General features: G+C 40.8%; 2 protein-coding genes across 13 annotated transcripts in view; one reads left to right on the top strand and one right to left on the bottom strand.

Annotated features, from left to right (window-relative positions):
- SEC24C (SEC24 homolog C, COPII component) overlaps nt 1–18393 on the bottom strand; it is a 39208-nt gene extending 20815 nt beyond the window's left edge. For 2 of the 12 annotated variants that reach the window (XM_085583583.1, XM_021548802.3), the window contains exons 1-7: nt 18339–18393; nt 10691–10893; nt 7632–7718; nt 5124–5265; nt 4072–4250; nt 2407–2613; nt 902–1032 (exon numbers count right to left, since the gene is read on the bottom strand). In XM_085583583.1, coding sequence (XP_085439709.1) covers nt 902–1032; nt 2407–2613; nt 4072–4250; nt 5124–5265; nt 7632–7718; nt 10691–10865 — 921 coding nt within the window. In that variant the 5' untranslated portion in view covers nt 10866–10893; nt 18339–18393. Of the gene's footprint in view, nt 1–901; nt 1033–2406; nt 2848–4071; nt 4251–5123; nt 5266–7631; nt 7719–10690; nt 10894–18338 lie in introns of all 12 variants that reach the window. The other 10 variants (XM_085583581.1, XM_021548796.3, XM_021548779.3 and 7 more) reach the window with 5 other exon arrangements.
- Nucleotides 18394–18648: 255 nt separating this feature from the next.
- SYNPO2L (synaptopodin 2 like) overlaps nt 18649–21281 on the top strand; it is a 40570-nt gene continuing 37937 nt past the window's right edge. The window contains exon 1 of the mRNA XM_021548760.4: nt 18649–21225. Coding sequence (XP_021404435.1) covers nt 21121–21225 — 105 coding nt within the window. The 5' untranslated portion in view covers nt 18649–21120. The remainder of the gene's footprint in view (nt 21226–21281) is intronic.

Here is a 21281-nt window from a genome sequence, read left to right on the forward strand (position 1 = left end):
TTGGTTAGAAATTGAGGATTTATGCTTTAAGAACATGCTAACATGAAGGCAACCAACACAAGCCATTTGAGATTTCATTTAGTGGAAGAAGAGAGGCAGACAAGCAATTAAAGATTCATATTCTATAGAAAAAATTCAGCAGTAAGCTTTACATAAACCTGGAATTTAAAGAGGTAATCTTTTTTAAACAGAAGTACCTTCTGAATAAAATCAGTTCCAATGTAACTCAAGACTACATTATTTCATATATATGAAGTACAGAAACAGTATCAAGAGCAGTGGAAGGAACAGCACAGTAGACTAGTGGCAATACCACCAACAGGCTTAATATTACTCAACATTGCTAACCATTACATATAACTGCTTATCCTGTCTCAGAACCTCAGTTTGAGAAGGTGTCTATATTTGACTGATGTAGCATCATGACTTCATGACCCAAAAAAACACAAACCAGCTTTTTGACAGATTACAGGAAAAGCACTACAATCACCTCCTACTAACCATACTTTAAACAAAGATCACACAGTTCACAGACTGTCACCTCAAAACCTGAAATTAGTTCACCTTGGAAAGTAATTATGCAAGAATCGAGAAATGGAGAAACATGTTTAATCAAAGCCCTCAAGGATTCTCAAAAGATAACATAGTACAGAAAAAGACCTGAGGAATTAGAGCAGTGATTTCTATATGTAGTGCCTTTCTTTAGTCACCAAGAAAAATATTGCCTCTGGGCTTATTCATCACAGAAGAGTGAAGCTAGATAGAAGAGAGAAACATAAGCAGGAAAAACAGACTCATGCTCCTTGGAATGAGAAACCTGTTTTCAGCTTAGGTCTTTGTCAGTTGTTTTATGCAAAGACACTACAGAAGAGTTGACACTGTTAAGAACAAATAAGCTTACAGGGCTAGGAATGGAATCTGGATCCAAGCGTTTTGGTGGAGGTGGTGGTCCAGGCGGACTTCCATAATTTGGTGCTCCTGGATAGGCTCCTCCATAGTTTGGTGGAGGACCCCTCATCTGTCCAAAGGAACCTTAACAAGAAAAGAACATAAAAATCAAACAGTGGCTTAATACTAGCATTTCTTTATTTGGCACTTTCCCCATTTCCTGCCATTATTAAAAAAAAAAACCCTCAAGAAAATTAAAGTTCAGGTGCTTTTCAGTTAATTACAAATAAACATATTTATCACAGTTTATTTATTTATTTCAGCTTAGACTGGTCAACAATCCAGTAAACTGAAACTGATAGATACAATCCACAAAACTAGACCTAAGGAAACAGAGGACTTTAGTCTAAACTCTACTAGCTCTACCTCATCCCAAACCAGGACACTACTGTTAAGTAGTTTTAGAGTTTGTAATTGTTGATTCCAATGCACATTAAGATCATGCACTATGAATATTTACCTGCAGAACTGTCTAATGGAAAGTGCACACAGAACAGCCAAATAAGCTGTTCATTAAGACCATGCACTATGAATATTTACCTGCAGAACTGTCTAATGGAAAGTGCACACAGAACAGCCAAATAAGCTAGTGGGCAATCCCTAATTCTTCAAATTAAAGATATGCAAGCAGTTCCCTTGGGCTGTTTTATCTTGTTTGAAATTACAGTAATAGGTTAATGTGTGGTTTTCTCTTCTGTTTTGTAACTATCTGAAGCTATTTCGTATTATTTTAGACAGTTAGAGAGTAACAGCATGATTTAACCCATTAGCATTTTTACAGTTCATAGGAATTTGAACAGATATCTCTAAGTAATTTACCTGTCCAGCTCTGCAAAGCTGCATGGGGAATGAGATTCTCAGTCCTAACATTTACACATGATTACTTTATCCCAGCTATCTCTAAGTGTTATCGATTAAAAACCAGCCAAAACTGGCTTTAATTCAGAAAGCTTAACTGGTCTTACTTTTAAGTGCATTTGAGATGTGCAAGCTTCTACAAGGGATAAAAATATGGTTATGCAAATTAAAGGAGAACATATAGCAACTCATTTTTCAATGTTTAACAACTCCTTTCATTACACATTGCATATGCACAGTGGCCAAAATTTTAAATATAAAATAAGGCTTTCAGCATTTCCAATGTCTATTTTTGAATAGGTGAAGTTACAGACATCAAATTGGGAGTATATAATAAAATTCTCATCACAAATTCTGGTGTATTATGGACCTAATTGCTAAACACTTTTTTGGCCAAGTAAACTAGAATTCTTTTAGTTACATTAATCTGATTAAAACCTGTACTATGAAGTATCTTAGAATGGCATGTGATATTATCTCAGACATGAGCACAGGGAAACAAGAAGGACTCAGCCAGGAGCCCACAGCTGACAATGTAAAATCTTGTTCTCAGTTTGCAGCATACAGAGAATATTTAATTCCCATACTAGGAATACTCACCATTCTGCTGCATTTGGTATCCTGGCTGAGGAGGATGAGTGGGAGGAGGTGGTCCATGGAGACCACTCATGGGAGGCCCAGGGTGCAGCCCTGCCATAGTTGATGGAGGTGGTGGTGAGGATATATGATTAGGCTGGGATGATGGTGGTCCAGCAACTGTCTGCCCAGGCAGTGGTGGGCCTGGCATGGCAGGTGGCCTTGGAGCACCTGTGGTAGGAGGGTAAGAGGAAGGTCCAACCCCTGTAGAAGGAGGAGGTGGGGTAAAACCAGGAACTTGAGCAGCCAGGTGCTGAGTTGATATTGTCTGACCAGGAAACGGAGGCTGTGCCAAAGGAAGACCCTGAGACACACTGGTAAGAGGGGGTCCTTGGCTTGCACTGTAAGGTGTGTAGAGACCAGATCCTGTTGCACTAAAGCTTCCTGAGACTGGAGGAACCGATGCTGGGGGACCCGGTAAGAAAAAAAAAGATATAACATAATTTTCTTCTATCCTCAAGACAATTAAGATGCAAGAAAAACCCATTTGCTCCAGATCACCTGAGTAAATCTACCCCTTTCTCATCTTCAGATGAACTTACCAGTACTAGCAGAGACAAATCCTAAATGACCATTCTCCTAGATCGATCAGAGAGCTGAAATTCCTTCAGTGGATCTGAAACTCGATAGTTCTTTCATTGCCTTCTCTCAAAGTCTAAGCTACTTATTTTACACAATCACAATACATTTCAGGATTCAGGGCCAGAAAAAAAAAGGGCAAAGCCAGGAATATGCAAAACATTAACCACAACAAGTCTATCCATAGATTTTTTGAACTAAGTTTCTGTCTTAAACTCCACACTCAGTTGGAGCCTTTAGATCAAGAATGGTTTTGAGCTTTGTGGTTTTAACAGCATGAAACTAGCACCATTTGTATGTAGTGCTGTACTATTTCTGAGAATAATTTTTGACAAACATGCTGCCAAAAGGCCAAGGAAATCTGTATCCCCAGCGTACTCCTAATTTCCCTATAAAATCTGTCTCACAAGATGCTTGTTAAAAAGTACTTTAGTAAAACAATTTATAAATAGACCAATTTACACATAATAAAGAAAACTCTAGTCTTCAATTTTAAAAGTCCCCTAATCTACAGCAATAAGACTGTAAAACTATTACCATAGAACAAAATATCTAAATTCAGTTTCAACTGTTAATTCAGTTTCCACTGTTTAAGTGTCTTCTTGACTTCTAGCAGAACCCTACACACAATCATTCGGAGTATTTTCAGCCCTTTGTGATTTACATTTACGGGGCCCTTTTCCTTTTTTTTTTTTTTTCGACTGGGCTGCTGCACAACAGTGGCAAGACATGTAGACTCTCCAACAGGTGACTTAGGGGTAGACTGTTCTGTGTTTCACAATATTCACCTAGTCAAGGACCAATGTTACTACTCTCCTTTGTTATTCATGTCCAGCAGTGCCAGCACTGTTCCCTACAACAGTCTCAGTCCTGTTTGCCCCAATTATGACTTTATTAGTTAAGAAAACTACTGTTTTCTATGGCAGATGTCAACACCCAGAGAATTCCCATAACCATATGGCATTGAATCACTGACAAGAAAAAATCTTTTATGAAATTACTAGCAAAGATGAAAATCAATAGCATACTTCAGTAGCCAGGAAACCTTACCATAGCCCAGTCCAGCTGGGGGAGGAGCAGAGGCTGCAGTACCACCAATTGTCATCCCTGCCATGTGATTCCTGAGCTGCTGCACGCTGGCTGGGGGGGGCCCATATTGCTGGAACGTAGATATCTGGCTGACAGGCGTGGGTGCTGAGCCTGGCAGGAACGGCTGAGAAGCAGGTGGCCTGAGAGGGAAGATGACAAACTGAGCTGATTCCTCATTATAGAAGAAATTTCAATTCCCTGTGCCTTTTAAAATTGTTTTAGCACACAAACACTATCTGACACAAAAACAAAGACACAAAACTGGGTCTCAGATATTTACATGAAACACTGTAGCTCAGTTTTGGAAAAAAATTACGTATTCTGCATGTATCTGAATCCTTTTCACCAAACAAAAAAAATCTATCCCCACTTAAAATACCAATTCTGTATTTTTAATTATTCCATTTCAGTTATCATAACAAATCAGAAACACTGCATAGAGTCTATAGGGTGAGGCCTGCACAGCTATGTAAGAATGTTCTGCCACTCAAAGCATTTGAACTCTGCAGGACTATTGCCACTTTCACCACAGGGGTAATGGCAGTAACTTTCTGGAAAAGATACTGAAGAGCCTAAGATGACACTAACTTCATAAGGGATCCATAAGGGACAGAAGAGGGTCCAGAATCAATACTAAGAAATTATTCAGCAAAGACTGTGACATACTCCAGAGATCATTTCACACTGCTGAGGAACAAATACTACAGTTATGTGGATGCAACTGATTTTTTTTAGGAAAAAATGAAAACCACAAAGAATGTCTTAGGAGGAGAGGAGGTTTTCATCAGTCACTGACATCTGCTCGCATTCTTTCACAAGTTTTTTATCTTCAGATCTATCATTGTCTAATGATTACCTCTGTGGCAAAACATTTCTCCAAAACAATAAGAAGAAAAAGGTCAATATCTTACAAAACCCTGAAGTACTTAGTTTGATTTAGATCTAAAAAGGCTAGACCTAGCATGCGTCTACCAAGGTGGGATTTTGTTAAAATTCACTCTTCTCATATGCACCTCTGCACTGGAGCTGCTGAGGCTGGAATTCCATTCTGCACATCTCCATGGTCAAACTGACTGTATGCCAAGTGGCCAGAAGGATGAGATGCTCCAGAGGCTGGAGGGGGAGCTCCAGATGTTGGCGGGGCTCTTAATGAACCTACAAACATAAGAAAAAAAATTTAAAATATCACAGATTATAGAAACAAGGCATTGAATCAACTACCATGAAAAATTCAATTACAGAATTGCTATAACAATACTCCATAAACAACAAATAATTTATGCACAAGTATTTTTAGCCAGTGTCACTAGTTACCATCTCCACACAGGTCAAGCAGAAAGTATGTGTTGTGGAAGGTCTTAAAAAGAAAACTTCATCTTTTATGAAGAAAAAAAAACCCTATCTTGTCAGTAAGGTACTGAATTCTTCCCCCTTCAAATCCAATTATTTTTACCTAAACCGAATATTCAGTGGAATCTAACGTTCATTACAGGTCAGTTTTCCCTACATCAAAGGTAAGCAGGCTATGCAAGCAGATTCCATTTTCAAAAACTACATGCCTTACTGGATTTATATATATAGCATAATGGGGGTCACCACAGGCCATTTTTTCCAGCCTCTCAAGGTTGGAGGCTAACACAAATAACTTTCCCATCTTTCAGACTGAGCTGGTTCAGTCACAGCCCAAATATATTTGCCTCAGAAGCCAGTCTTTCCAAAGACCACAAAATGTTAGATAGAATACCAGCAGTTAGATACAAAAGTGCAGTTTTTACTTCCAAAAAAGAGAATATAAACTTTTCTTTTAATAACACTGTATTAGAACAACTGTATGACCATGCCTGTTAACCACAAGGGAACCTATTTCACACATAGGATATCATTAAGTACAGATGACAAACTGCCCATGAGACCAGGCCCACACATACACATTGTTGTGTCACTCTGACAGTGACTGGTATGGCAAGTTTCAAAGGGATTCTGAAACCTTCTTGTGAGGAGTCATTACAAAATAGGAAATAAGGGGAGCCATTTCTTAATTCTACCGTATCATTTATACCCTAAAGCATGAGGTTTCAACTCATATATATTATCTACTACATCCAATTCTTAGCTGACCTGGGGATGTAAAGTCAAGGAAGGAATTAACTAGTATGAATAACTGAAAATTTCTTGGGTTTCTTTCTTTATTTATTACTAACCATCCTCCTGTTCTTCATTTTGAGACAGGATTTAATTACTCCTAGAGACATTTAAATTTTTATATACTTTTATCTCATTAAGCTCATCTTTTTTGAACTACTGTTAAGCACCTTCATCTTACTGTTCCGCTAGCTAAGCATTTCCTGACCTCCAACTATTTGTATGTTATTTCTTTCTAATTTCTTCTGTGATACCTCTCACCTATTTTCCAGTGTATTTCCTTTGTAAACTGTTTGGCCTTATCTTTTGTCTTTGAAGGCATATTTATATTTTAACCAATTTCTGGAGGGACCCTACACACTACTTTTATATACATTAAGGTAAATTCATCCACCTCCAAATTTAACAAGCATGCCATTTGAAAAATATGTGTTTACAGAAAAAGTTTTGTAAAGCATTTTTTTTTTGAGTTCTCATCACAAATATACTTGTCACCCCTACTGCAAACCGCTCACACAGTCACTGCAAAAGAAATCACTAGAACAGATATAGGTATCTAGTGGTTTATTAGCCTAAGATTCATTATTCTTGACAAATCCTCAACATCTTTGTGATGTTCTTACTCATTACAGTAAAATTGGAAATGCCCAAGATTTTCCTCAAAGCCCTGAGCCTATATGGTTGTGTTCTGACACCCTAATCTTCTAAACAAATCGACACCTCCAGAAATAGCTCTTCCAAAATATCACTGGTTCAAAATAAGGGAAAATACAATACTGTTTCTTGCAGCATTTCTAAGTCTTAAATTTTGATTGCTAGTTGCAAAGAGATATTTCCTTCTTCAAGTCACAGCTTTGGGAAAAATATTTATTCCTAACATATACTTGGATCCTAAGTATAGCCAAGGAAGTTAAAGATTTGGTTTTTCCCTTTAAACAAAAGCACAAGCTACACAAATCTTATGACTTCCAATAACAATCTCCTGGTAGTTTGCAGAGATTTTTCACTTCTTTGCAATGTTATAATTTCAAACCTCACCTTCCCTCTCAAGGGTGAGACCAAGTTCTTTTAAACTAAGGATTGCACCTGACAAAACCTGAATGGGCAAATTCAGGTTTTAAAATCAGACTTCAGAAAACATTAGTCACAACTCAAGTTTTATCTATGAATCTGCATGCATAAGGGATTTCTACTAGGGTTATTTCTTCATATCCTATTTATGCTTCTGTAATGCTGCCTACAAATAGATTTGGAAAGGTCCCACCCACCTCTGCCTGAACAACCAGGTACCCAACCTTTGAGATAAGTATCCATATTAAATGGGAACTTGGCACAGAAGAAGCAACACAGCACAAACCCACAGAAAGGACACCATTTACCTATGAAATTAGGTGCAAGAGAAGAAGTGTCAGAGTTGAGAGATACAGGAGAGCCCTTCGAAGGAAACCCCAAGGAAGGAAAGTAACCTGGAAAGACAGAATACACCAGTAAATCAAGCCTGAGAGAAAGCACTGAGAGACAGCATTTCCAATGCTGAGAACAGTCTCCAGAAAATACCTCATATACAAAATTTGGGTCATCTACCACCTTGTTCTTTAAGCTATGCTCTTTCTCTTCTACCATGCACAACATACTACAAAATGTAGTCTTTACATAATACAAGTGTTAACATTGTCATAAAGCAAGCCTATGTAAAATGATCTACAGCCTATCAGTTACTGGTATTCAGATAATTGTGTTTGCACTTTCAACTGCATGACTTCATCTGAAGGAAACCAACAGACTGATTAAAAGACTGACTAGTTTTGACTGGGGCAAAATTGTCCTGGTTCTTTCAATATTCTTGTAGCAAGAAGCAGCTACTTTCAGCTAGCGCCACAGCACTCCACTTCTGGTCCTCAAAAAGACTATCATCACTGCCATAGCATTCCCATCATTCCACTTAGAGTCAGGGTTTGTCACATAAATCAGATGCAAAACACTCCCTGACTAAGGATGGTACTGGCTCCCAACATTTCTCCACTCAGTCCCCCAAGCAATTTTTTCTGTTATTTTAAAAATAAATCCATAAGACAACTACTTTGAAATTACAGAATAACTTTGGCAGTTTTCCCTTTACCCCTCAGTGTTTCCTAAATTCCTGCCTCTGAAATTAATTCTCTCTCCTCTCTATTATGCAGCCACAATAGGTTTTGCCACAAAGACTTGCAGTAAACATAATGTTTTGGAGGCGGTGGTGGAAAGGATATCTGCCACTATTTTTACTATAACCTCTCTGCTGTCTCTGATAATGTGTTGTTTGTTTGACTCCCTCTTCCACAGGGATTTCATACTCAGCAGCCACTGACAGGTCAACCTCTGGCTGTTGTGTAACATCTCTTTCTTCTAAAGATCTTTTTCTTTTACATCTCTTTCTTCTAAAGACAGGAATCCCAAACAGCAGGTCCAAAATGCACAGCCTGACAACTGAGATTTCCTTAATACAGCCTGCTAAGTCCAGGAATGATCATCACAGAAAAAAAGATGGAAAAAATCCCCACAAACTGTGGATGGCCTTTGCCTAATAATAACAATAAAGTACATGAGCTATTAAAAGCCAAGATCCTACAAAACTCCAAAGTACTTAGTTTGATAGTGCAATACAGTTTTGTTGTTCAAATGAGACCACCTTCTTGCCCTCAGTGTCACACCACTTTTTAATTACTGGCACAAAATCTGCATTTTTAATCTGCACAAGTTTATATGAATGCTATCAAGGTATCTAGGTATGTCCTTACTGAGCTGTCTCAAAATGAAAAAAGGCAAACCAGAAATAATCTAGAAGAAAAAATTAATTCCCTTAAAAAGCAATGCTTTTCAGGCTTGTGAAGTTCGAAAATTCTTGAAGCATCTGATAGAAGATGCTCATCAGTTTTTTTTCACAAACACTCTAATCATTCTTCACATTGTTTACAGCTAAAGCCTCCTTTCTATAAATAGCTGCACTGATTCAACTTTTGGTAATTTTTGTTCTTGAATCCCCTTCTCTCTCTCACTAAAGCAAGTTCGATTTCTCCCCATTTCACTGGGCATAAAACACGATTTAGTCACTGGCTATAGCGAGCAGTCAGAGCGCTCACTGGCAGAGCTCTGCCTTTGCTCTCCCAGGAAGCAGCGCTTCTTTCCTCCGCTCAGAGATGATTTTCATTACTTTCGCAAGAATTCAAACCCCTTGTGAAATTAGTTGAAAACTCTCTGATTGAAAGTGCTGTTAGAAGAGATTTATTGAGAGCATGGGAGGAAGAGGATTAAGGAAAGAAAAGTAAGATGGAGCACCTGAATAACCTATTCTTTACCACAACACATTCAATTCTTTTACTATACTACTCTACTAACTCCAGACAAAAATCCAACAGTGCAATTATTCAGCACCCAAATTTTAGTCTCCCACTACTGTTAGTCTCAAGACAACTAGAGACACTTTGACTATTCTTTCCTTCTTATTGAGTCTGGGTCAAAATTCAAGAAGTTGCAAGACTGAAGATGTACTTGCAGGGGTGTAGAGTACAGAGACGATTAGTATGACCAGTACAGTCTTAATTACCTTAGAACACCCATCTGAAACCTAAACAAATATTTCTAAGTTCACGTTGTGTTAATTCTAGCAAAACTGAATTCACCCCTGTGATCTGAAAAGGCAGACATACTTGCATTCAAAGCAATAGTATTTTCTCCTCTGTATTTGAAATGTTAAAGTAACTATTGATTTCCCAAAGCAATCAACATAACTGAAAACCAAGACTCACAAAGTTATTTATGAAAGTCAGACTTTTTTTTGAAAACAGGAAAACAAAAGTTGAATTACTTGATTTTTTTTTAAAGACAAAAAATAGCAAGGGATAGGATCCTGCAGAATTGGTGAAATTCTAGAATACATTAGCTTGTCTCACATTCACAAACTTTTTATTGAATTTAACGACATTAGAGAAAATAGCTTGAAATACACTTTCTACATAGAGTTGTATGTCAATCTTTCAGGATGCAGTGCAGATCTTTCTATATAATAATCTAAGGCAGTCTCAATTATAAATCTGTTACAGTCCCTAACTGCTGCCTCTCAACAAAACCTCATCAGGAAGGCTCTTCCAATCAGGTGCTTTAGTAACATAGGGACATGGACATAGAGAAAAAAGCAGGCTGTTTCTCAACATATTAATTTTATGACCTACCAAAAGAAGAGTAAGCCCTACTAAACTGGACAAGAGACAGCACAATGACCTCAGACTATGGAACGACATGATTTTTAGCATCCCGCAAATTACATAGAGAAAAAAAGTAATCACTACCACAAAAAAAAATGAAGACTTACAATAGGATATTGTATACAGCAATAGGACATAGTATAAGCATACAACAAAAATTCCACGCACGCCATAATTCACAGGTTAACAATCAGTACCTTGTGGAGGGACTGGCTGTTGATATCCTGGCACCGGCCCATTATAAGCTCCGTATTGCGCCTGAGGAACCCCTGGCAATGACTGTCCTCCGTAGGCAGGCTGCTGGTATCCCTGATATCCAGGCTGAGGTTGCCCATAAGGAGGCCCCGTGTGAGCTTGCTGGTTTACACTCATTGTATTCACATCCCCAACCTAACCTCACCTGTAAAAAGGGGGGGAAAAATGACTTTAAGCAGATATAAAACCAAACTGGTCAGCTTCCCTAGTGTGAAAAGTGAGAGATCATAAGATACTTGGAAAGCTCAAACAATAATGGTAACTTACTCTTGCACAGCAAGTCAGATAAATGCTTTACAAGAGCTACTTAAAACAGTACTTTCAGAAACTATGTTTTCTAATCAGTTTAGCATTTCATCCTGGTTAGACGTGTGATCATCATCTTAGATAGAAATACTATCATTTGCCATTCTACAGCAGATTATTATCAAGCTTCCTGAGAAACTACTTCCACCTCACAGAATCAGACCAACAGAAAATAGATTTCATGATACAGATGAGTGATCCCTTAATATAACACTTCAATAACACTGAACAAGCTCAGCTGTTACCTCTGTGTTAGTTTACTTGATCATGCTTCCTCATTACAAGCAGCAAGCCTCACCATCCAAAAGTGTTTGAAGTGTTTGATAAAATCTAAAACAGGACCAGCATAGGGGGCTATACCCTTTTTTTTTAGCAATAGATGATTTAAAGTCCTTGCTATGTACACACATTTCAGCAAACAAAGATATTCCAAAAGCAAAATTTTCACCTAGGAAAGGTGTTCAAAATGGAAAATAATTACAGGTAAAGATGGCACTAGAGCAGTTTCACCAAAGTGTAAGACCTGAAACAGTGTCAGAGAGAGGAGAGACATTTCTTAGCAAACTTTTACAAGAAATCTTGCTCAACAGACAGATTCCAAACTCCCCTAACTAACTGCATAAAGAGACTGACTAGCATTATAACAAGTAAAGCAAAACTGTTACTGTAAGACCCCAAACCAAACAGGCAATTTTTATAACAGCAAGCAGGGAGATAATCCACAGTGCCTTTCATTTGTGAAGAATCAAGATTACTTCAGGGGCAGGAGATTCCCTCATGGTGTGTTTCTCATAAGAATATTTTGCATCGCTTGTACTTCTTTGGACACTCCATGTCACTGTTAGCCTCTTCAGCTAAGACTACCTACACTAACACTAAAGAAACATTTTTAGGGCAATTAAATTATTCATTAAAAACATCAGTTTATATTAAAACGCAAAGTAAAAATAAATTAAATAACTAATGTTTCCCTCACATTTTTTTCCAAACTCTATGATGAACTTGTGTGTTAAAGATACCAAGTAAATCTTAACACAGAGGAAACAGGTGCTACAGCCATCAGCAGCAAAGCCTGACTAGGAATCTGTAGCTTAATCAGGTATCAAAGCCACAAGTTGGTCTGCCTACACTCTGACTAGCACATGCCAAACAATGCTAAGGTTGGTTTTTCCAATTACCAAAAATATGATGCCAAAGAATTATTTCAGCAATTGACATCACAGTTGTACAGCAAAGCCACTGGAAAAACTACAGCTCTGTAAGAATCATCCACATGAAGAAATCATACATTTAGTAAAGGGAAAATACATATATCATTAATTATTTACAAAAGAAAACAGCACAAGCTAGCACAAAACATAAAAACTACATTTAACTTCCCACAGCTAGTAAACATGACGAATTTCAATCCTAAAATGACTAACACTTACTCTGAAATTAGATTTTAAACTTTTATGAAAGGAAATAAATGAAGTTTTACATTTTTATTCTCCAAATTGTATAAAAGCAAAGATAGGGTTTTTGTTTAGAAAAAGAGCTCTTAAATATTTAAAGGTAATTTGCTCTTGAAAGCTAACATGTCATTTGCAACAGCTTAGAAGAGCATGACAAATTTTCATCAGCCTGCAGTGGTATTAAACATGCTTACTCTCTTACTATCATGTTTATAACATGTAATCTCTAAAAATTCTGGTTTCCCACACTACCTTTGACTTAGTTCTGCAAAACAGTCTAACCTGAGCAGCCATGTGGCCAGGAAGTCTGGACTTTGGGACCAGCTCCCTTCCCAAGTGCCCTGAAAGGTTAACCTCTTACTGCCCAGGTAGGCAATCAGCATGACCACACTGGAATGACAGACCTACCCTCAGTCACCTCCTGCTCTGGACAAAGAGTAAAGCAAGAGAGTGCCTCCTGCAAAGGTGGGACTGCAGGCAAAGAAGAACACATCAAGAGGACTCCTCTACCTGCATATCCTGGAACATCTGGGCAGGGCTTTCTGACAGCGAAGGAGGGCTGTGTTCTCTTCTTCCTGCCCCTGCCTTATTGGATTGCACATGAGAAACCTGGCTCCTGGTCACTGCTCCTGCAAACAGGTCACTCCTCCAGGAAGAGCTGCAGAGTAGCTGTATTGCACAGCATAGCTCCTGAGCTATAACCACCAAGACACTTTTCACAAGTTAGACCTACAGAAATCCCCGAACAGATCTAATGTTCGAACTAGGAATTACTACAGGGCAGAACAGAATCTTTCGTGCTTTTTGTCCTGTTTTTCTAAAGCACTAACTTACTGTTGTGTTTACTCAGTAATGATCTTTTACTATTCCCTTTTCAGCCTTCCCCCCCTCATGTGAATATCAGTATTTCCTGCCTGAGCAGGTGATAGCTGTAGCTTGTTGCTCTGTCCACAATACCAAAACTGAGAGGTAAGCTGATTTAATGCATAGCTTACAGAGAAAAAGTTTTGAGATAATCTCCTACAAATTTGTGGAAAAAGTAGCTACACAAACAAGAGGTTCTAACTCAGTGTCCCAACTGCAAGGTGGATACACCTTGGACCTTTAGCTAGCCCATGTGCCAGCCAGCACACGATCAACCTCCACTACAGCACAAGCTGACACTTGCTCTACACTGGCAGAGCGTCAAGGAGGGAGACTTAAGAACAAGTCCAGTGTTGAAGCTGTGGACAAGGCTGCTTCACTGTTTTGGTGCCCAGCTTGCTCTGAACATAAGGCTTGCAGCATACTTGCTCATCACTGATGTGAAATACCATAAGGCAGGACCAAGAGTATTTGCCTCTGAGAAGGTGGAAGACAGTTGTCACTGAATGAGTTCGTTTTCCCTCTTCCCTGGTACAAGTTATTTGTATCAAACATTCATTTTGTTTCCACTCAAAAAACATTTCTGTGTAAATTAGAACCTGGTCACTTGAAGAGATATGGAGAAAGGGGGAATTTCATCCTTTGTCTTATGACACAAAGGGTGGCTGGAGTATAGAGAATGACAGAAATAATACATATACCAGATAGAGAGAAATGTTCGTAACAGGACATTTCACTGGATAAAAACACTGAGGCTATTCCTTTGCATGTAGTAACACATTACCAAAACTGAGCCAAACATAATACTGACACATGGTGTCGAACACCTTATTACTACTCACCAGTTACAATACACAAAGGTCATATAAGCAGGACTGATGCTAGAGAAAAAAAATCCTATGACAAGTGGTCATTACCATAAACAACAATTTTCCTGCAAAGCAGGAAGCAGCCACTCTATACCATTTTCTATTCCTCTGTATAAAGGCAGCTGACCATGAAGTTTTGGTCAACAGTTAAAAAGGTACAATTAGACCAGAAGGCTGTTGTACAAAACAGACAACCAGTGAGGATCAGTAATGAACCAATGGGAGGAAAATACACAGGAATAATGTAGGTGGTGCTGAATATCTAAATTTTTACAATAGCTTCAAGATTACTTAATATCCAAACAAATCAGACCACAGTGAAGTTTTTATTACATGCTTTTAAAAAAACTAGTGATTCATATGAGCTCATTTCAATGAGTAAATCTTCCAAATCACTGAAAACTTCATATTCATCATTTTTTTATAGTCTGCATTCACTGTTAACTCACTTTTGAAAGTGAAGAGCTTGAGCTCATAAGTTCTTGTTAACTTTCTAAAGGAAAAGCATACAGCAAAATTACTTTCCTTCAGAAAAGTGCTATTGCCTTTTTTACTGGTCCCAGGGAAAGAAAAAACTGTTTATTTCAACTTCTGAGGAGACTGATACTTTAAAAAAAAAACCCCAAACCTACAACAACAAAAATATACTCAATCCAAGTCAACCACATGGCTACAAAAGAAATATCTAATTTAACACAAAAATCAAAACTATTTCCAAAAGATGGAATAGAAGGAGAGCATCAGTAATTCAGAGTATTGCCTACACTACTTTTAATGTTTCTGTTCTGTAACTTTCTGGAAGCAGCAAGGTTTTGTTATTCTTACAAAGACCTAGACTCAGAAGCTAACAACACACTTCAGAAAGGGAAATGTCCTTGCTTTTGTTTCACTGACAGCTTGACTAGATCTTCTATGAGCACTCATGGAACACTTGGTTCTTTTCAGATATAAAAAAATTACTGGGTGGGTTTTTTTGTTTGTTTGTTTGTTTTTGTTTTTGTTTTTTTTTTCTGTAGAAAATCCCAGAAAAGAAACTAATGTCCTAGAAGTCAGAAACTGCCAACTAATCTGTAAGCTCACAGGCCACTGTAACAAGTGCCTCCCACACATTTGTCCCAGTCAACCAAAATGGCAATACTGGAATCCACTCCAATCTGGTTGTAATATGTGTCACTCTCTCTTCCTGCCTGTGCAGATTCTTAACTTCTTACACCACAGGTAACATTTTCTTCATCTACGCATTTTTAGATACTGCCAGAAACATTTGTTTTAACAGTTCAAGAAAAGTATAAGACACAGTTTTCAATGCGAATCTAAGGTGTGATCACTTCCATATTATTTTAAAGAAGGACACATTAAACCCAGTTTTGTTAGGCTGATTCACCATCCTGGGCAAGGTACAATACAGTACACAAGTTAAAAGAGTGAAAGTGATTAAAAACTGAACACAAAAAAAATCAGCTTAGTCTTGACCTAACTTTAAAAGTACCAATACTTCCAATCCCTGCCATCACCACCAGATTTCTACTTCAAGAACATTTTATACTTTGTTGACTCAAGTCTCCTGGTGGGACTGATTCACATCTCTATCACTGTAATAAAACTCAAGGAAAAGATTTGAAAAACACTCTGCTATGAGCATGGCTTCTAAAGAGCAACCCCATGGAGGCAAGAGTCACTGACAATACAGCATCAACAAAACCATAGCGAAGGATCTGTTTCCTAGCTACCTCCACATACATGTGGACATATGTTACAATGAGTGAAGTAATCTGAATAATTTCTGTGACTCTTGCACAAGAATAATGGATTAGAAAAAGTTACATGAGCAGTTTCAACTCTAGGGAAGAGGCCAGAAGGAAGAAAGGAAGAATGGAAATAACACTAATATATTGTAACACTGGCCACCTCTGTGCTCTGACTTCCTCTACATAAATACAAATTACATAATTTCCATCTCTTGCAAGAAATAAAAAAAGGTCAGAATTAGTTTTTCCTAATACCTACTGCCAGTTTATACTGTCTTTTAATGCGTTCTGTGTTAACAATTAATCTTGCTAAACATATAAAAACAACCTCTATATTCACAATTTATCCCTAACACATCTTTTCAAATATAAAGAACAAGAAACATCCACCTCTCTTCTGCAGAGACCTTGTTGTTGATTACTGTTAGTGACTCTGTACCTTGCCCTTCCTTAGCCAACCATCAATTTTTCCTTTGATTTTTGACCCTCCTTCTGATAATAAGTGTTACAGGAAGATAACATAATCCTACCACAGCAGGAAACAACATTCAAAGAAGTAAAAGCACCAAGCCACTCATCAAAGAAATAATATTTTAAATAGCTGTCAGCTTTCAGCCATTAAATTAAAATCTGGAGTGAGTGTCATAGCATATTAAGAAGCAATTATATATTCTTTATATTGATGTCCTCTTCATACTCTGTCTACAACAATAAAAGAATCCTGAATGGCACAACTTCAAGCCAGAAAGGGTAGTTCCATTAGCAAGAACCTGCTCCACAAGAAAATGGATAGAAATATTTATGTTTTCACAGAGTGTATGTATGTGATTGAAAGTAAGTCACCTTTAAAGAGGAAAGCTTGGAAGTTTTTGGCTACGTACATTTCTGTCTGTCCTATAACTGGAACACCTACTCTAAGAGAAGGTTGTGGGAAAGAAAAATACAATGTTAAAGCCAGAGTTACCTAAATTTACTCATGAAAACTTCACATTAATATAGAGGAAAGACTTTAGTACAAAATCAGTAGTCATCTCCCATTTCAGTGATGTGATTTTATACTGCTTGTAAAAACAACAAAAAATAATTTGTATGTTACGCCTCAGATACTGATATCTGTCCAACAGTCCTCACAACATTTGGTAAACCTGACTACAGAATCCTTTAACAGAAATGCATCTAGAAATATTTTTAAGGAATTATCACATTAATAGCTAACAATCAACCCAGTACCAAACTAGAAAAAAATCTGTATTTTCAATGACAGTGCATTAATTGGCAGGACATTAATTCCTGTGGATAACTTCTGACATTGGTGTAAGCAATTCTCTTATGTCCCAGCAACCACATCCATTAGCCAGTAAGTTTAAAAAGAACTTCAACTACGGCCCAGTTTGGATGGTTTTGCAGTCCCTCTCAGAGATCAGTACAGTAAAAAAAAAAAAAAAAAAAAAACCCCAAAAAAAAAACCAAACAAACAAAACAAACAAACAAACAAACAAACAACCAACCTAAAGGAAACTAAGGTTCACCGTACTCCATCAAAAGCATATCTCAGAAAGAGTGAAAGCAAATTCCAACAGAAAATAAAACACATTTAAAGCACCATCTACATGGAAAGCAAGAGTCCCATCTTGCATAACCACCTTTTCAATACTACACTTGCATTTCGATCATGCCATCTCCTTTACTTCCCTCCTTCCTTTTTTCACAGCCACACAACCACTAAGTTTTACTACCAATCCAACCAATCTCAGCCGCCAGATCTCTGCAAGGGATGCCCATCCTTTGCAAAGCTCGAATGAATGAAATCTTGAACAGCACAGCACAAACGCCAGGGGAAGGACCGGCGGATTACAGGAGATTAGAGAGGGGTATCTTGACTCGCGGCGCACCCCGACCAAAAAGAAGCACTCGGTTCTCGGTGCCGGAGCGACGGCCCGACCCGCAGCCGCCGGGTGTCGCCGCACCACACCGGGACACCGACGGGTCTCTCGGGGCAGCCCAGGCTCTGCAAGTGCAGGCCCCGCCGACAGCCGGGCCGGCCCCGCGGGCCGCCGGCACCGGCCGGGCCGCGGGCGATGCGGACGCTCCCGCCCGGACGCGTTCCGGGGAGCCCCGGGGCTCTGCAGAGCCTCCCGCGGCGCGCAGCACGGTGGGCCCGACGCGTCACCCGACCGGGCGCCACCGGGCCTCGGCGGAGGAGGGAGCGGCAGCGGCGGCACCGCCTCGGCTCCGGGCCCCGGGCGCGGTGCCGGGCTCAATGCCGCCCGCCGGCTCGCCCGGCCGCAGCGGGCACCGCACGGCCCCGCGGTGGGCCCGGCCCCCCGGAGCCCCTCAGGCCTCACTCACCACCGCTGCCGCCGCTGCCGGGCCCACTGCCGGGCCCACTTCCGGCTCCCGCCCCGCCGCTCCCCGCCCGCGGCTCCCCGCCGCCGCTGCCACGTCCGCGCTCCGCCCGCCGGGGCCCGGATGCGGCGCAGGCGCCGGGAGGCCCCGGCCAATGACGTCCCGGCCGGGGCGGGAGGCGGCTGCGGGGCAGGGCTGCGGGGCCGGGCTGCGGAGCTGAGCTGTGGAGCAGGGCTGCGTGGCTGAGCTGCGGGGCAGGGCTGCGGGGCCGAGCTGCGGGGCAGGGCTGCGGGGCCGAGCTGCGGGGCTGCTTCTCGCGCAGCCCGAACCGGCGCCGCCCGCACGGGCAGCTGAGGCGTGAGCCGGGCTCGGCCGGGCGCTGCTGAGCCGCGGCCGCCACTGACCGCGGGCCTTGGCCGCCTGTCCCACCAGCGGCCTGTGAAAGACCGCGGCAGGGGAGCAACCAGGGCCAGTTCCGCACCAAGGTGCAGAGTTGTTCACTCTCCGCTAACAAGAGTGGAGCGATCGTCCCCCCGTACTCGGCACTGGTGGGGCCACCCTTCAAGTACTGCATTCAGTAGGGCCTAGTGGCTCCCTCACTTCAGAAAGGGCATGTCCAGAGAAGGGTAACAAGGTTAGAAAAGGTCTAGAAAACTTGTCTTACAGGAATGGATGAGGGACCTGGGATTTTGTCTCGAGAAGAGGATGCTCGTGGAGGATGTCATCGCCCTTTACAACTGCCTGAAAGGAGATTGCTGTGAAGTGGGGACTGCTCTCTTCTGTGGCTACAGAGAGGACAAGAGGAAATGGTCTAAAGCTGAGACAGGGGAGACTCAGATTAGATATTACAAACGTTTGCACTGTTAGGGTGGTCAGGCATTGGAATAGATTGCCCAGGATTGTGGTGGAGTCACCACCCCAGAGGTGTTTTAAGAGGCAGCAGGATGTGGTGCTGGGTGATGTGGTTTAGGGGTGACAGTGGTAGTGCTGGGTGAATGGTTGGGCTTGGTGATATCAAAGGTCTCTTCCAACCTTGATGATTCTGTGATTGTGTTGGTTTGTGCCCACCACCAGTATGCAATGGCACCAGATGAGTGGTGCTATAGTACTGGCAATGAAGTCAGCCAAACAATGGCATCCCAGCAAAAGTACATCCTTTGGATGTTACAGTATAAGGATATTAGTCACTGAGACCTAAGCACATGCAGAATAAGGAAGATTTAAGGGTAAGCTTGTCCTCAAGACCTGAGCAGAAAATTACGTTTTATGCCTTGTAGAAAAGGGTAAACATGGACTTTAATTATTTTAGAACTCCCTGGCTTGGGATGGCTAGGAACTTGTATCTGTCTAAAGAAAAACCACTGAAAGACTGCTCCACTCTAGTGAGACCCCATCCAGAGACCTGTGTCCAGCTCTGAGGTCCTCAGCACAGCAAAGACATTAACCCATTGGAGGACATCCAGAGAGAGGCCAAGAAAATGATCAGAGGGATGAAGGCTTCTCTTACTAAGAAAGACTGAGAGAGTTGGGGTTGTTCAGTCTGAAGAAGGTTTTGAGGCGACCTTATTGTGATCTTTCAATACTTATAAAAGGCTCTTAGAAAAGCTGGAGACAGACATTTTAGTAGGGCTTATAGTTACAAGACAAGGGGTAAGGGTTTTACATGAAAAGAGGGTAGATTTAGACTAGATATAAGGAAAAAAAATTTCTGCTACCAGGCTGATGAAGCACTTTAGCAGGTTGCCCAGTGTGGTGGCAGATGCCGCATCCCTGGAAACACTCAAGGTCATACTGTACAGGGCTCTGAGCAATCTGATACAGTTGAAAATGCTCCTGCTCATTGCAGGTAGATTGGGTTAGATGATCCTTAAAAGTTCCTTCCAACCCAAACTATTCTCTGATTCTATGACCTGGTTGAGCTCTCTTGGCCAGTGATTCCATGTAAGCAGTGCCCCTGCAGAGAACTGTGTGAATCCTGTGTGTATAGCTAATCCCAGCTATTCTGGTCCCAGTGTCTAGTGTTACGAGTGGCTGTAGAGGATGTTGGGGAGCAGCACGCTGCAGAGGAAGCACAGTATATCTATAGTCTGAAAGCCTGTGGCTTTCAGGGCAGGCACATAGTGCTGCTGTGTACTAACACACTAGCTACATGGAGAAAATAGAAGTGGGGAGCATGTTAATTGCAAGCTGGTTTTGTTCAATTCATAGGGTCAGGTGCTGTCACCTGATTTGTACAAGTTTGTGCCTGTGACATGTCCTTGCCTGAAACTCAAACTAACGGATCCCGAGTACTGAGGGACTGTAAAATTTGCATGTAGAATGCAAAGTGGAAATAAGTTTTTAGTTGAAATGCTTCCAGCTTTAAGAGTGTCAGACAAAGCTCTGGAGAGACAGGAGGTGTGCTATTTTCAGCCACGTTCCGGTGAGGGATCCATCATGTATGCGGGGGGGTACAGAGGGTGAGATTGACATGACACGTGTGTAGGACAACTCTGGCCCCTTACCAAGGGCAGAATCAAATGTCTAATCATAGGCAGAGCAGCAGCTGAGAGTCCAGAAGAGCAGTGAAGGCTAGGCTTGACAGTCTCAACTCTGTGTGTGTGTGTGTGTGTGTGTGTGTGTGTGTATGTATGTGTGTGAACTTCAAGGAGAAAGTGAGCAGAGGGCCTTGTGAGGACTGGAGAGTGGTGGTGTGAATATGGGAATAGAAGATTCTGCCTGTTAAGAACTGGAGTCTGAAGTTGTACTGAAGTTGTGAAGACAAAATATCTAAAGCACAGAAATCATGGGAGCTGAAGAAGAAATGCTCATCACTCTGTCTGGAGGTGCCCCCTGGGGTTTCCGCCTGCAAGGGGGTTCAGAGCAGAAAAGACCCCTTCAAGTGTCAAAGGTAGGACCTTGAGGTGCAAACTGTGAGAGCAAAGTTGTTCTGCTTAACTAAGCTAT

Source organism: Lonchura striata, chromosome 6 (genome assembly GCF_050655825.1).
Source record: "Lonchura striata isolate lonStrDom1 chromosome 6, ASM5065582v1, whole genome shotgun sequence".
NCBI lineage: Eukaryota > Metazoa > Chordata > Aves > Passeriformes > Estrildidae > Lonchura > Lonchura striata.